This window comes from Nipponia nippon, unplaced genomic scaffold (assembly GCF_047370975.1).
Source record: "Nipponia nippon isolate SJK-2023a ecotype South Korea unplaced genomic scaffold, ASM4737097v1 scaffold_3, whole genome shotgun sequence".
NCBI lineage: Eukaryota > Metazoa > Chordata > Aves > Pelecaniformes > Threskiornithidae > Nipponia > Nipponia nippon.
Window position 1 is genome coordinate 103980169 of NW_028262347.1, and position 15140 is coordinate 103995308.

Consider the following 15140-nt stretch of genomic DNA (forward strand, 5'->3'; position numbering starts at 1 on the left):
CCTGATCTGCTTGTTCCCAGGTGTCAAGTTATATGTGGTTGCAAGCTCCCTTTCACCCTCAAAAATCACTTTGTCCATCAAGAGATGTATTTGGCTTATAAAATGCTTTGGGTTTGAAGGGTGCAACATCAAAATAACTGCAGCAAATGGATTTATATTTTTTTTTTTTTCAGTATAAACAGGGAAATTAAAGGAGGCCTTAACTTGTTCTGGACAGTGACACAGTATCTTAGATTGTTGCTGATTACTGGACATGTTGTTTTATTTAGAAGGTGAAATAAACCATCAGGAAAGGCTCAGCTGATGAGCAGCTCTATGTAACGTTTTTGAGGTCTTATAATAAATCTTTATACAGGCTGATGCTCAGGGGTTTCCCCAGCCAGAGGCATGTCCCCCTTCCCCTTCCTCTCTCTGGCTGATGGTGTGGCCTGGGCCAGCACAGAGCAGCTGGTGAGCTTTGGGCTGTGGCAGTGTTGGACCGTAATAGTGCAGAGAGCAGCAGCAGCTTGGGAGGAAAGTCTCGTGGAGTTGCTTGTAAGGAACTGGCATGTCGTTCCCCCTCCCCTAAAGACAAGGGGTGGGGAACGTGCTTGCCTGAATTTTCTCATAGCCTCTGATCTCTGCTGACCCAGCTGCATGCTTTTGCTGGGAGAAACTGTGGCTGCTTAGCATAATACTCCAGTGCTGAGGACATTACTCATGGTAAAACAGCAGTGTGTGTGGGTGGGGAGGATTAAACCGAATGTCAGAGATGTCTAGTTGTCACTGGTGGCCTTAGAAGTATGTTGCTGCATGTCTGTTCTGTCCAGCAAAGACGCAGCTGGGTTTTCCTCTCAAGCTCAGATAGGTGCTGTTTATCCAAATCTTTTTCTTGGCCGATGTTAATTTTCTCGTTTCTTATCTCTTCATCACTCCTTGCGATGCGTGTCTAGGTGTGGAGTGATAGGTGGTGCAGGAGGCTGTAGGGTCTGTGAGAAACTGTGAAGGGCTGATGGAGTGAGCAAGTAGTGTGCCTGAATGGATGGGGGGAGAAGGCCAGAAAGAATTGAATTAATTTTAGACCCACCCATCGATCTTGACTCACACGGAGCTGCGTTATGCTGCTTTTCAAAGAAATGTTTCCCACCCTTCCTCCCTCTCGTTTGCTGGGGGCCACAGCTTCCCTTAGTAAACCCATTGCTGCCTCTCAGATCCTCACCTGCAGAAGGAAAAAAGGCACCACATATCCCTGTCCAGGGACTGCAAAGCTTGTTAGGTATCATGTATGGAGGCAATTGCATCAAATGTAAAATGTGGTTGTGTTTGGCTACCTCTGGGACAGACAGAAGTTTTATGAAGAGGGCCTGGGAGCTGGGTAAGTAGCCAAATATGTCTCATTCCCTCTGCTAAATGAAAGTGTCCGTCTTCTTTTCTATTGTGAACACACTTGCCCAAAGACTAGCTGAAGACCTGACATGTCATAGCAGAGTCCTTTGTTTGCTGCCTGGCCACCGGTGCAGGGAAACAATAGCAGGCAAACCAGCTGGGAGACAGAAATCTGAACTTCGCAAAGTCCCGGTGGTGTTGGCAAGGTGGAGCCTGAGATGTGTGTGCAGGGAAGGTGAAGGGGGCAGATAATTTTTCTACCCTTTTCATGATTGCAGAGCTTTATACAGATATATATGTGTGTGTGTGCACATGCATATGTACACAAAGCTTCACTTTGTAGTATAAGAAAATAATGTATGTTTTTCTTCTATTCATACCAACCCTGAATCTGTGGGACCTCTTTAAAAAGAGGGGTTCAAGCCTATAACTGGTCTAAACCATTATCTACTACACTGAGCTTTGCATGAGTAAAAAGTGCACGATCAAGCCCACAGATTATGGGGATTATTTGTTTCATCCGTATGCTGGCAAATATGTCTGAGCTGGTATCAGGGACCTAGTTTGATGTGTCTGGTTATAAGTGTCTAGATTACTTCTGTAGTAGCCCAGATTTCTTACACAGAGATGCCAGCCAAACAGAGCATCACCACAGGCACACTCTGGTGAGCTCTGGGACCTATTTTGGATACAGGATGAAGCAGTGCTGCTCAGCCTGTCTCAGCATTGTCTGTTCAACACTGAAATGACCTAATGGCAAAGTGTTACAAAAGTGCCTGGGAGCAATCACCACAAGGTAGGGCATGCCTCCTTTCCAAAGGAAACCCTTGGGCATGATGTTACAAGGTGTACAGAGCTTTATTCACCCGATGATAGTGTCTCTGGAGCTGGGGGGCACCTGGGGCCCTGTGATGCTGCCCATGTCCCCTCTGCCAGAGGCTGCTCGACCCCAGTGGGGGAAGCCCAAGCCAGGCAGGGAGCTCTCTTGAAGGCGACAAGAGGCTATGCCTTTGCATGACACTTGTGTGAAGCTGTGTTTGCAGGTTTTGTTCCTCGTAGTGTCTTTCAGCCCTCCTCACCTTCCCATGCAGAAGTGCAGCTGTATCTGCTCATTATTGGGTCACCTGCCTGTGCAAGGTGTGCAAGGCACTGCCTGCCGTCCCCTCGGTTCCTGCTGGTGTCTGCTCCATGCTTGGTCAGGAGGGGAGGGAAAGGAAAGAGGCTTTAAGTCATCTGAGAGGAGAGCAGGAGCACAGCAGTTTCAGGCAGCACAACATTTACTGGATGCCTGTGAGCCTGAAAGCTTTTGTTCATTTTCGGAGTCATTTTGGTTGGGTTGTGTAAGCTGGCTGGTAGCTGTCAGTGCTCTGAGTGCCGCTGCCTGCCTCCCCCCTGCCACACACCTGCCCCTGCTGTTCCCCATGGACCAGGGAGGGATGTGACAAAAATAAAAGCAGGAATAAGTCTTCCCAGTGGCAACTCTCTGCTCCTCACTTAATAACAGAAATGCTTTTTGCTTTCATGACTTAACTGGTAGGTGAGCAAATCTCAAAAGCAGCATTGACAGTACTGAGATAAGCCCAGACCTTACTGCGAAGGGGGAAGGGAACGTTATTAGTAGCTATTAATCATCCTAAAAGGATGGGGGATGGATTCCCTGCAGTACCGTGCCCTTGTGCAGACATGTTTGCTATGAGCAATCCTGGCAGGGAGTACGAGCTGGATGTTGCAGGGGAGCGGTTTATGGAAGGTTGCATTTCAGGGCAAGTTATTTCCAGAACTGAAGAAAATGAATTTTAAAACATGTTTCCTTTTGGCAAATTCACTTATCGTTTTCATTACTGTGCATCCTTGTGGCTTCCCCTTAGGGGAGAGGTTTGTACAGTACCTGAGTGGATGTAATCACCCTTGTGCTACCAGTGGCTCTTACCTGGTGGAGAAGAGCACTCAAATTTCAGATTCCTCCGAAGTGGACACAGAAGGAGAACATGACACTGCAAGCGCTGGCAAAGCACTGAGACGTTCCTGAGAATGCCACTTGCTCATCCTGGTGGCTCTTGGGGTTTCTTCAGGAGGCTTCAGTATTTCAGTGTCCCTGGCTCCTCTGGCTCAGCTGCTCCTTGTGGTATGGGATCATTTCTAGCAGCCTGCCACATGTTGTGTCGATTATCAGCCTTTAAATGCGAGCTGTACAGACGAGCCTCCAGTAGTGTTCCCGTGGTGGTGTTAATCCACCGTTATTTTTGACCCCTTGGCAGTCTTGTCTGATCGAAAATGAATCACGGTAAATAGTGTGCTGAGCTCAGTGCTCCTCACAGGGGGAGTAATGTGCCCCTCTCCCTCCTTTGGTAGCGGAGGAAATAAAGGCACTGAGAAACCAAGTGACTTGGTTAAGGCCCAGTGACCAGGAGAGGACTCACAATGTGTCTCTTGTGGACTCCCTTCAGTGTAATGATGACTTTAGGGATCTGTCTCATGGTTTCTGAAGCAGCAGCTCCTAAATCCAGTGGGACTGTGGGCCACTTCCAGTACTCAAGATTTCTTCATGGCTGCTAGCTGTCCCTGTCACAACATTTACATGAAGGTACTCTCAGGGCAATGGGTCCAGTGGAGTGGCAGCAGGCTGCACTTGGTGGTCTTGTAGGCCACCAGTCAGCTGCAGGCTGCAGCTTGGGAGGTGATGATCTTCACATTTAAAGTAGGTTTTCTACATCCATCTGGTGGCTTGTCTGGTCTTTTCATTAGCACTTACTCTGTCAGTTTGTAGTCTGCTTACAGCATTGAAGTGGTGAGCGGGTAGACAGGCACTATTCAATTGACTCATCTGAAGGTCTTTGGGTTAATGTTGAGCACCTTGGCCAACCTGGACATCTGTGATACAAATCTGTGTCCTTCCCTTTTCCGTGAAATACTGTCTTAGTAGACAGGTGAAAAAAAGAAAGGCATCTTGTTATCTTCCTTCTGGTTAGGGAAAATATCCCACTACGGCTGTGAGATGTACTGAACAGCCTCGGTTTTGGCCCAGGGAAAGCAGTGATTGCAGCTCATGTGTGACACCTCTAGGAGGTGAATGTTTCCCTAGGGGGAATGATTTGCCATCCAATCCCACATTAGGAGGGCTTTCTAAATCTTGTGAACAATACTTATTTATGTCTGACGGCTCTGCTGTGTTTGCTCAGCTGCTTTCCAGCATGCTGAAACCTAGCATGAATGTGTAGAATGAATACCAGTTGCAACGGACTCATAAATGAGGTGTGTCCCAGCTGCAAGGCATGTTTTAATCTGTACTCGTGTCTGGGAGCAGTCCACCCTTCTCATTTCCTCTGCCTATTAAATAATTGATGAAAGCCCACAGTAGTCATTATGCTCCTTCCACAAAGTCATTAAACCTGCACAAAATCTTATGTAGTGTTTGCAAAGCCACAAACAAATGTGGCATTCTTCACCCTACACCCAGGCAATAATTTTGGCCCAAAGAGGTCTCTTGTTAAGAGGACCTCTTCAGCAGAAGTAGGGGAAAAATGAATGATCTGTTTAGTTGCTTAGCTTGAAAATGCCAAGTTTTAGCTGGGACCTTCTTTTTTCACAAGGGGTATCATATTGGTGGCATTGCTGCATAGTGTCTTCTGGCTGGGATCTCAGTGACATTACCCTGAGCTCTTTCCCATCAGTCAGTTCTCAGGCAGAGCGCAACACCTCTTTAGCAGTGCAGTGGTGTACCTGGGAAGCAAAGTACCACACGTGCAGAGGAAAGGGAGATGTATATGGCAGAATGTATCAAGGTGAGCTGTGGTCAGGCTGGGGATGATGCTTCCAGTTTTTCAGGAAGTAAGGTCAGATTGTGATTTAAAGGTGAAGTTTCTGATGCCTTTCTCCCTCCCAGTCTGCTTGTTAGATCAAGCACTGCTTTGGGATTGATCTCACTGAAGTCAGTCAGAGTCTATTGCAGCTGTTCCTGGGCTAAAATAGATTAAAGCAATGAAAAATCTTGAGCCCAAACCTTTCTTGCAAGGAGGGAAGCAAATGAGATCATGATGCAGGCGAAGGTGTTTGTGATTGGCGTTGACTGTATTGCAATAACTCTGATACTCTCTTCTGTCACCTCTGTTTTAGAGGCTCAGGCTTCTTGGCTGTCCTCAGCACCTTATGTTTTGGAGAGCACTTCTCTGTCCAGCAAAGAAGAGAGTTGCATTCTATGTGTTCTTGCTCTCTAGCATGAAGCCAATTGCCTTGAGTGAAAATACAATTTCTGTTTTTCACCTGTTGTCTCCCTCAAGTTTCTATCTGCGGCTGCCAAAACAGAATTCTGCCCCTAACTTTAATACTGAGAGTATCCAAGAGGCCCAGATCCAGATAGCTCTCTGCTGAGAATTTATTTTCATTAGTTTTCACCTCCTTGCTTCCAGGTACTAGCAAGAGAAGTCCTGAGTGCTCCAGCTGTTTTTCAAATGTTGCTATGGAAAGCTGCTCCCTGGAAAGTCCAATTCATTCTTTTTGTTTTCTCTTAGGTGACTCCAGGTAGCAAAGCTGCAATAGCCAACTTGTGTATAGGAGACCAGATCATAGCCATTGATGGAGTGAACACAGAGGACATGACGCACCTTGAGGCGCAGAACAAAATCAAGGGTTGCACAGATGAACTAACTCTGACGGTCAGCAGGTACGTTGCTGAGCGAGACTGGGGATGGGGAGAGGGAGGGATGCGGGGTGGGCAGTAGCTATGTTTTGCATTGACAGTAGACCTCTCTGGCTGCTTTGTTTAATTTGACCTTTTAGTGCTTTGTCTGGCCAGGCGCTGGATTGCAAGAGGGAACTGCATTTCAGCCTTTAATCTTAATGCTGCTTGCATTTGCTGCACTTTGACATACTGAAAACAACTTTCCCAGTGAGAAACTGGCTGATAATTTGTGGCAGAGGCTGTCAACCTATTCTGTGGCTGCTGACAGCAAGAAATCAAAGACAGGTCTCATGAAAACTTCACTCATAGCAGAGGAGGTATGACCAGAGATGGCCCTTCTTCCTGTTGCATTAATTTAATAGTTGAAATATATGGCTGTGTGTTGTCCAAGCTATTAATTGCCTAGTTTTTGCCATACACAGACTCAGAAATGTTGTACATTTTGGAGCCTCTTGATCAAACAGCACTGATGATAGTGCTAAATAGTGATGACCCAGGCTGCATCAAAGTGCCTGTCAGGCATCAGTCTCTCGTGAGTCCTGAAAAAATAAAGGAAGGAGACAGCTGAGCCACAGTCTCTGTCACCAGAGTAGAGCATGAGCTGGCTTCAGCCTTCCCACCATCTCGAGCTGCAAAGCAATTGACAGCTTCATTCCTTGCCCCAGCCGTGCTTTGTTCGTGGGCCATCTTTGTACAGAGAAGAAATGGAGCCTGGGAAGGCAGGGGTCTGCTTTGCATTGCCCCATTGCTTCTTAAAAGTACTGGAGCCTATTTTTTTGGGGTGCTGGGGTTTAGCCTTCCTCTTGGTTCAAATTGCAGGCATGGATACCAGCACTTCTTGAAGTCAGATAGTAGATGCAACTTCTAGTTGCTCTGGAGTGACTTTTTTCCTGCAGCTGCCTTCCCCCAGAGCGATCGTACATCAGCTTCATGGCAGATGCAGGGGAAGTGCTTTCAGAAGGAGTGCAAAAGCATGCCTTAAATGACACAGTAGTTCAGTTGTTCAGGCCTTTTCTGTGATAAACAGAAATCTTTTACCGTAGCTTGGATAATGCCAGGAGTTCAGCAGGCATTTCCCAGTTCAGGAAGAAGTGATGGGTCTTGGCCAAAAAAAGCCTGACAATTCATTGAGGGAATTCACAGAGGGAAGAACAGAGCACAGTGCAGGCAGTGTGAATGGGTGGTAAGCGTTGCAGCAGCCTGTTAGCCCCAGAGTTCCTCATATTGGCCTCTAACTTGGCAGCCTGTAATCTTCCTGCGAAGGAGTCCTCCTTTTCCTCTCCAAAATATCCGGCTGCTTGACTTAGCAAACCACTGCCATGTGGTTCTGGCTGAGAGGGGGAGGCAAGGGCTCTTTCAGCCTGCGGGCAAGCTCACTCTTCCAGATCATTGAGTCTGTAAAATGTGTTTGCTAATGTTAATTACAAAGTCGTTATCTTTATAGCTACCCCATGCATGTTTCATTGGCCTTGGGTGTGGAAGCTGCCTAGGGAGAGATTTCTAGCTGGATGTGCAGCTGGGTAAAACCATGTAGGGGCTTTGAGTTAGCACAACCGAACTCTTTTTCAAGACCCCCTTTCAAGAGGTAGCATGAGTGTGTCTTGGACGCTTCTGCTGCTGTACTGATCAATGAGTACTGCTGACAAAATGGCCAAGAGCGTCAAGACCGCAAGTGAAAAGCAGTGATCTAACGACTTTTCCACATTAGGGTTTGATAATACTACCCATTGCTCTATGTAAAATCCATTTTAGATGATTCTAGGGGACTTTAAGTCTTTGGTCCTCTTCCTTCTCTGGGAGTAAAGTTTTGCTTAGGGAAGAATTGCTTACTTGTTTGGAGATTTGATAGCTGCTAGAGGTGTGTTTGTATTGGGGAATATGATACTGCAGAGCACTTTCTCAGAGGAGAAATCTCTCTCTTAATGCCAAGAGACAGTTGTGTGTATCATCATCTGGTCTTTCCTGGTTCTACTCTGTTGAGAATATTTTTATCCCTAGCACCCAGCTGTCTCCTGGGCCCCCATAACTGTGTTGTCCCAAATGCAGCTGGACTCAGTGGTCAGAAACGCAGCGTAGTCTTTGTTGCTGAGGCTGGAGCCCTTATTTACTTTGCAGTCTAAGGCCAAGACCTTAAAATGGTAGAGCTTGAGAGGAGGCCTTGAGGGGTGTCAGAGAAGGCATTTTGTACCAGTTGGAGCCCATGCTTCATCTTCCTGTTCAACTTAGGGCAGAGGAAGTAGGTGGGGGAGGCAGACTATGGGTCGGTGGTCAGCCCTCCTCTGTGAAGAAGGGAAGAGCATTGCTATTGAGGTGGAGAGGGTAGAAGGCATGTGGGAAAATGAGTGCCACCTGGCCAAGAGGTATGGCCTAGGCTTCCTGAACCTTGGTGGGCCAAACTCTGTCAGTAAGGCTTGACCTTACCGTCAGTCAGTCAGGAAGGCTGACAATACAATCAGGTCAGAGCTGGAAGTTTTTTCTCTGAAGTGGCTCTATAAGTAGTTGGCTGAGTACAAAAAGGTAAGTATATCATTTGCACTTCAGCACCACCAACTCTTGGACCTGATCTCCATGCTCTGCAGTCATAGCTCGTTAGCTGAATTGGTTCTACAAAGTAGCCGTGCTGGCAAGGACCACTGGTCTGACAGGGCAGCAGCTCCGTGGGCTGGAGCGATTTTTAATTTCATATCTGATGAATTTTAAATGATTACTCATTTAGATGATTTCATGTGCAAAATGCTCTCTGACCTGCATTTGGGGTGGCAGCAGGGTTGTGCCAGGCAGGATTTTACAGACATGGGTCTGAGCTCACATCAGGCATTTCAGTTCCACCAAAGGGTCAACACTGTTGTGACAGTGGGGACTTCATTTTTGACTGTGCTGTGAATGCTAAAAGTGCATGTGGGTTCAAGAAGAGACTGAATGAATTCATGGAAGACAAATCTATGAAAGATATTATATGGCAGTATCTCTGCTGCAGAAAGCCCTTAAACTGCAAGGAGCTGGAGGGTGGAAGAGTGTTTTAGGGAAGTATTGTGCTATGCTTGTCTTCTCGTAGTTTTCTGTGGACCAAAACAAACTTTATATGTGTGTGTTTTCCATCTATGCAACCCTCTTCTCTTTTAATGGTAGCTGAGCAGTTAAAATGTCTTCATGTTTGGCTGTACTAATGATTATTTAAGAGAAGTGTAAATGTAGATAATTGAAAGGACTTAAACACTTCTGGTAAAGGAAATGCTGTTTGCACTGTGTACTTGATTGTGAATATCAACAGCATTCCAATGTTTCCTGTTTCGGTATTTTCCTTAACGATGGTAACAGTCCAAAAATATTTCAGATCAGGTTGTAGGCAGGAAATCTAGTCTAACACATGTCACCATTAAAAATGGATCAAATTACTAGCTGAAGAAAACATGCCTGGTCTGCTTTTTTGCCCAAAGGTGCAAATCTGTTAATTTCCTAGGATTTAAAACCAGCCACAAATTGCTTTCTCTGAACATGCTTTTCTAAGCGGCACTGCCAGGTGCTTTGCTGTTTGACATGTGAACAGAGTTGGAAAGGTCTGTTTTCTGCCTCAAAAGTGGGTGTTCAACAATGTTGGCGCATACACCAAATTCCTGCTGAACTTAGCATGTCTAGCCACTCACCGCTCTCTTCTGAGCCTGTGTTTGTTCATTCATTTTACTTTTTGTTTCAGGCTAGAGAGTGCTTTTAGAAATGTAGTGCCCAAGAAACTGAAGTAAAGGTTCCATTGTTGCCTTCAGCAGTGTAAAATCGAGCCTAGCACCATGGCTTTGTATGGTATGTGCAGAAAGACTGACCTACAGCAGACCGTGTACTTCAGGCAACTCAAAACCACCTGGTTGCTAAACTGAGAAATTTCACAGGCAGAGTTTCAAGCCTCTCCCATTCACAGGAAAAAGGAAGTTTTGGATCTTGAGCCTTTGAGAAGAGCTGCTTTCCCCCCCCCCCCCCCCTTCAGTTAGGGTGTGTACATCGTAGCACTGACATTCTAGGGTTGAGCAAAATCTCCTGCCAGGCTGCACCCCTTCCAAGCACACCTCTGATTTTCCTTTAATGGGGCTAAACAGCAAGACGTGTCCAACAGACTGGAGAAAGCTATCAACTTCCTTTGGTTACTTAGTGTATTTTGGGAAAGGCACTTGCCCTGACAAAGAGCACTCAAAGAAGAGAAGGCTCAAGAGAAACAAGTTCTCCTACCACAAATTTCACCTGATAGGCAAAAGTTCCAGGCATCACTGGTGTCACTGGTAATGCTTATGGTGAATTTGCAGACAGCTCTGTGTAGCTGTAGCTGCAGATATACAAAAGCAGATAAATGCTCATTGTATTCTATGTACAAAAGCAGGCAAATGCTCATTGCAGCACAGGTAAAAATTGTTTCTAAAACAAATGGCTCTTTGCCTGTGGTTGTAGTCACCAAATGGGTGGTGGAGCTGTGCTCATATGAAGACCTGAGCAACTCAAAGTGTGTATTTAAGTTTTTTTTTAACAAAAAAGAAGTGTTCCTACAGTGAGCCTGCCTTTCCCTCTATGTCCGGAGGCAGGTTGTGGGTGGTAGTAGGAGAAGAATATTTGTGAAAAGGGATCGCGAACATGTAATCTCTTGTTCTGCTGCTACTGTCCTTTTCTTCAAATTTCAAGCTGCTTTTCTGCAGCTCCGCTGCCAGCATATATGAATGCACCTTTTTTTGTTTGCAAAACAGTCTGTTACTCTGCTAAAAATGATGCCAAGGAATGAAGCTATGTATTTGTTCTTTGAAAAGTGCTAGGATCAGGGAAGTCAGATCTGCTACCAGCACAAGTGAAATGCATTGTTCAGAAAGGATCATGTGTAGATGCTTATGAAGAAGAAGAGAGCATGTGTGCAGTCATCTGCATTTTATTCGGAAGGTTCGGTTGCACTCTTGCCTGCTCCACGTGCTCCCAGTTCTCAGCTGTGGGGACTAGTTGCACAAAGCCACAATAGGCTCGAATTTGTGTTCTAGGAAGTCGGTGGAATCCATTGACTCACTTAGGTTTGCTTTTTGCTTCCCTGCCAACCAGAGTTTTCCAGCTCTGTCATCTTCTAATAATTCTTTTGGCCCTGGGAAAAGCCTGATGCTCTGCGTGCAGCTATATAAGGGCATGGAGATTGCTTGGCCCTCCACGGCAGCTCACAACCTCTCCATGGCTGGTGTGGTGCTCCCCAGCCCTCCTGAGTGCATGCCAGAAGCTTTTACTAATGATTGGCACGTTCAAAGTAATTTTGGCAAGTCAAGCCTGGCATTTGTCATGTTTTTACAGCCTCTTTGGCGAGGCAGAAGTAGTTAACTCTGTAGCTGGCTGGTGGAAGAACTGTGAGTCTGAGCAGTCAGGTGTGTTTTATCCTTCGTAACTCTAGAATGAAGCTGCTTGTGATGCACCTCTGTTACTTCTTCTGTGTAGCTGGAGTATCCCTTTTGTTTTTAGTGGTTGTGTGAAGAGACACCTTTAATGCAAGGAGCAGAGGGCCGTGCATGAAGAAATGACCTTGGGGCCTCTTGTCTCGAGGAAGTTGTGACTAGCAGCGCTGTTTGAATTGGCAATAGGCTGCATGCAGCCCAAGTACAGTTTTGCTTACCAAAGTGAGTTTGTCCTTTAATGGATGGCTGCTAAGAGTGACTGCTGGTGTTTAAATCCAAGGGCATGTACTTTGCAGCTGTTGTAGCTAAAAGGCTGATTAAAAGGTATCTTCCTGCTAGCCTGAAAGCTTTTGTAGTTAGTCTCTAAACATTATTAAAATGCCTATCGAAAACTCTGGGGAGGGTTGAAAGAGGAATTCTTTCGGTCTTTCCTCATTTTTCAGCTAGTAAACTTTGTGTTGCGCAAGGAACTTTTCTGTCTTTACGGATTTAGTTGCTACTTTGGTGTCTTAGTCGTGTCCATCCCACTGTTTGAAATGGGAATGTAAATGTGCCTCTCCTTTACACAACTTAGGCAGCTCCTGGCACACAGAATTAGATCCTCATTTTCTGGCTCTGAATTTTCCCTTGAAGCTATGGCCCAGTTTGCACGCAAACCATTGATAGCAAAATCTAGGCTCTTGTAATGTTTATACTACACCATGTTCAAGCCAAGCTTCTTGAAAAATGTTGTATTTCATAAATACCTCTCCAGATTCCTGCCTTGACTTGCGTGCAGTTTCCTTCCTCCCCTACCTACCAGCACCTCCCCATCCAAACCAGCATCAGACAAATTACTTTCTAATCTTGGGTCTTGTTTTCTGCCTAGATGAAACAGCAAATGCGTAGCTCATTCCCTGGTCCTGTCATGGTTGCGCTTTCTCCTGTAGTAAGGAAATAGCACGGAAATGTAAACTGCAAACGTGATGAAGTTTGTATATCCACATGCCTACAATTAATTTGCCTGGCACTTGTTCCCAGGCTTGTTAGAGTGTCATGGCTTTGTCTTCTCTTTCTGCGCTGTTTGAGTGTTGCTCTCTGCTGGAGTCTCATTTGAAAGAATGTGTTAGAAGCCATATTCTAAAATAAATATTTGTCAATTTAAGCACGAGTCTGGGAGATCCTCTGGGGATGCCGAAGCCTGCTGGCTTTCACTGAAGGCAGGGTGCGATTCCCCAGCAGACTGTTGGACATCTAGCCCCACCACCAGTGGGTGGCAGGTCTGGCAGCCCTGCTAGCATGGCCATGCTCTGTGGTAGGGGTACAGCCTCTCCGAGGGGAGCGTGGAGGTGACTTTGTGGCTGGGGGTCCTCTTCCCCAAATTTGAAAAAATTCCTCCAGAAAGCCACAACCATCCTACCTGTAGCAGCCTGCTGTGAACGGAAGGCACCGTTGCCAAGGCTGGGTTTGAGCTATCTACTCTGCCACCTGTTCCCTGCTTCATATAAATAAAATATAAAAACATACAGGTAAGATACAAACATGATGAATCTAACCAATCCGCCCTACTGTCTGTGAGTTGTGCCCACACTTCCCAGTCTTTCAGAAAATAAGTCCTGGTCCAGCAGTAGGACCTTTCTCCTGCACTTCAGTAAAAGTGCAGGCAGTGACACCAGGAGCAGAGCCAGGAAACCCTTGCTGAGAGCTGGGACCATAGCAGTCCTACCGATGACCCACAGATCGTGGGCTCCACAGGCAGTGCGGTGGGATGGGGCACGCGCCTGGAAAGCCCTGCTAGGCAAAGCCAGGGAGAGCAAAGCTGTCTCCTCTTTGTGGCTTTGCTGGGGCCATAAATGGGCTGTTGAGAGTGGCTGAAGGGCTCTGCTGCAGCTGTTGTGAAGACAAAGGGAAGCTTTATCCTCCCAGCCTTAGACGGACAACCGCGTGGGCTATTTAACCTTTCTGTTTGGATAGCTTTTAAACTGGATTGAAACTAAAGCCTGGAGTGACCTTGCTGCTTCCATTTATATCCAGTGACAGATCAGAATGGCAGCAGGCCAGGAAACAAACTTGTGCTTTTTGCCTTGCTAATAAATAAGGGAGAAAAATCTGGTCCAAAAAAACCCCACTGGCTGCAGTAGTTGGCCATAGGTACCTCCCCTACGCTGAAGACCAATGTGCTGCCTCACCTCAAATGCATCAAGTGAGGGGCAGTGGGATGAAAGCGAGTGCCCGGGGCAGCAGGAGGTTTCTGTTCTGTATTCATATATTGGCCTGCTCTAAGCTTAAATTTGCAGTCTGAATAAGGCCTTTGGGGGCTTCTGAAATCTGATGATATTAAGCTGCTGCAAACGAAAATTTTACCTCAAAAGTACTTAGATCACTGCTAGTGAGAATTGGTATGGGGATGCCTCATGCTAGAAATCAGCTGAAGTGTTAATGCTTTCTGAACTGTTCTTTCATCTCCAGCCAATGTCCACTTGCTTACCCGGGGTATTTGATTTCCATATACTTTGCTGTGTCCCCTGTTTTTCCAGAGGAGATGAAACTTTTCCACACGTGATCTCCAAACACTTTCAAGGAATAAGGCTTTGCCTTGGTCAATGGGCTGCTCTCCTCTGCGAACACAGTCTTCGAGTGCAAAATACAACCATCCTAAAGATGGCTGTGACTTTGTCAGGCTTGACAGCCATAATCTGGGTAAACTGGCTGGTTCCTTAGGCACCTTAAAGCATGGGTTGCCAGGAGCAAGGAGGGAATGGTTGTTTTATACTCACCTGGGGTATGTTGTGCATCCAGTAACAGCAGCTGTTGAGACAAGGTAATGATCAGATTGGCATAGATCTGATCCCATGCAGCTGTTAAATTCATCTTTATTAGCCTGTGTGTGCCCCAGCTCGCCAGACGCCAGCATTTGGGTGCCACAGGTTATCAGGTATCAGCCCTGCAGCTGAGCCCACAGGGTGCAATAGCCTGGAGTCAAAGGTTTGCTGTACCTGAATGCTTGTAAAGGATGATATCTGGTGTGACCTGTGCCTTTGTACTTTCCTGTGAAAGGAGGTACAGGACAGCAGACTTCAGTTTTTTTCTGTGTAAAGTCCAGAGTGCAATAGATGCAATAGCCAGTCAATAAAATTTCTCCTCTTCCCTGGGTGAGAATGCTGCCTCCTGTCTCCTCCCACTGACCTACCCTCTGGATGTGAGTCTTAAAATACTATTTTTGCAGCGAATGTCTGGGATATACATGTGCATCACAGTGAAGTTTGGGCTGTTTAAAAAATGTCCTGACATTGGAGGGCTTCTAGAGGAACGGTGTAGACCAGATTGAATTTATCGTGGGTAGCTCTACACCCTGTTTCTCTATCCTTGCCAGTTTTATAAGCCTTTTCTGTTTAAAGTGTCCTTCCAGTTATCCAGTTAATTCTCAGTGGAAGCATTCCTGTTTTGCTAACTAAGTACTTAAATTGTAGCTGGCCCTGGGGCCCAGAAATATCTAGGAAGTACATCTATCTGCAGTTGCAGATTCTACAAAGGGCTCCTGTCAAAACAGGACATGGTTTTTCAAAACTCATCCTAAGAGTTTTATCAGCCATCTGGTTGCTGCATTATGCAATGTTTAGCATTGAACAACAGTTTTCATTCAGCAGTACTGCAGTCACTCGTTCCCTACTATTAAAAAGTTTGGGAAAAGCGGCATTGTTTAGTTCATCTGAGAT

General features: G+C 46.1%; 1 protein-coding gene across 3 annotated transcripts in view; it reads left to right on the plus strand.

Annotated features, from left to right (window-relative positions):
- The window catches only part of PDLIM1 (PDZ and LIM domain 1), a 45168-nt gene that overhangs the window by 5963 nt on the left and 24065 nt on the right, over positions 1-15140 (plus strand). For all 3 annotated transcript variants that reach the window (XM_087766325.1, XM_087766324.1, XM_087766323.1), the window contains exon 2: positions 5874-6025. In XM_087766325.1, coding sequence (XP_087622451.1) covers positions 5874-6025 — 152 coding nt within the window. The remainder of the gene's footprint in view (positions 1-5873; positions 6026-15140) is intronic.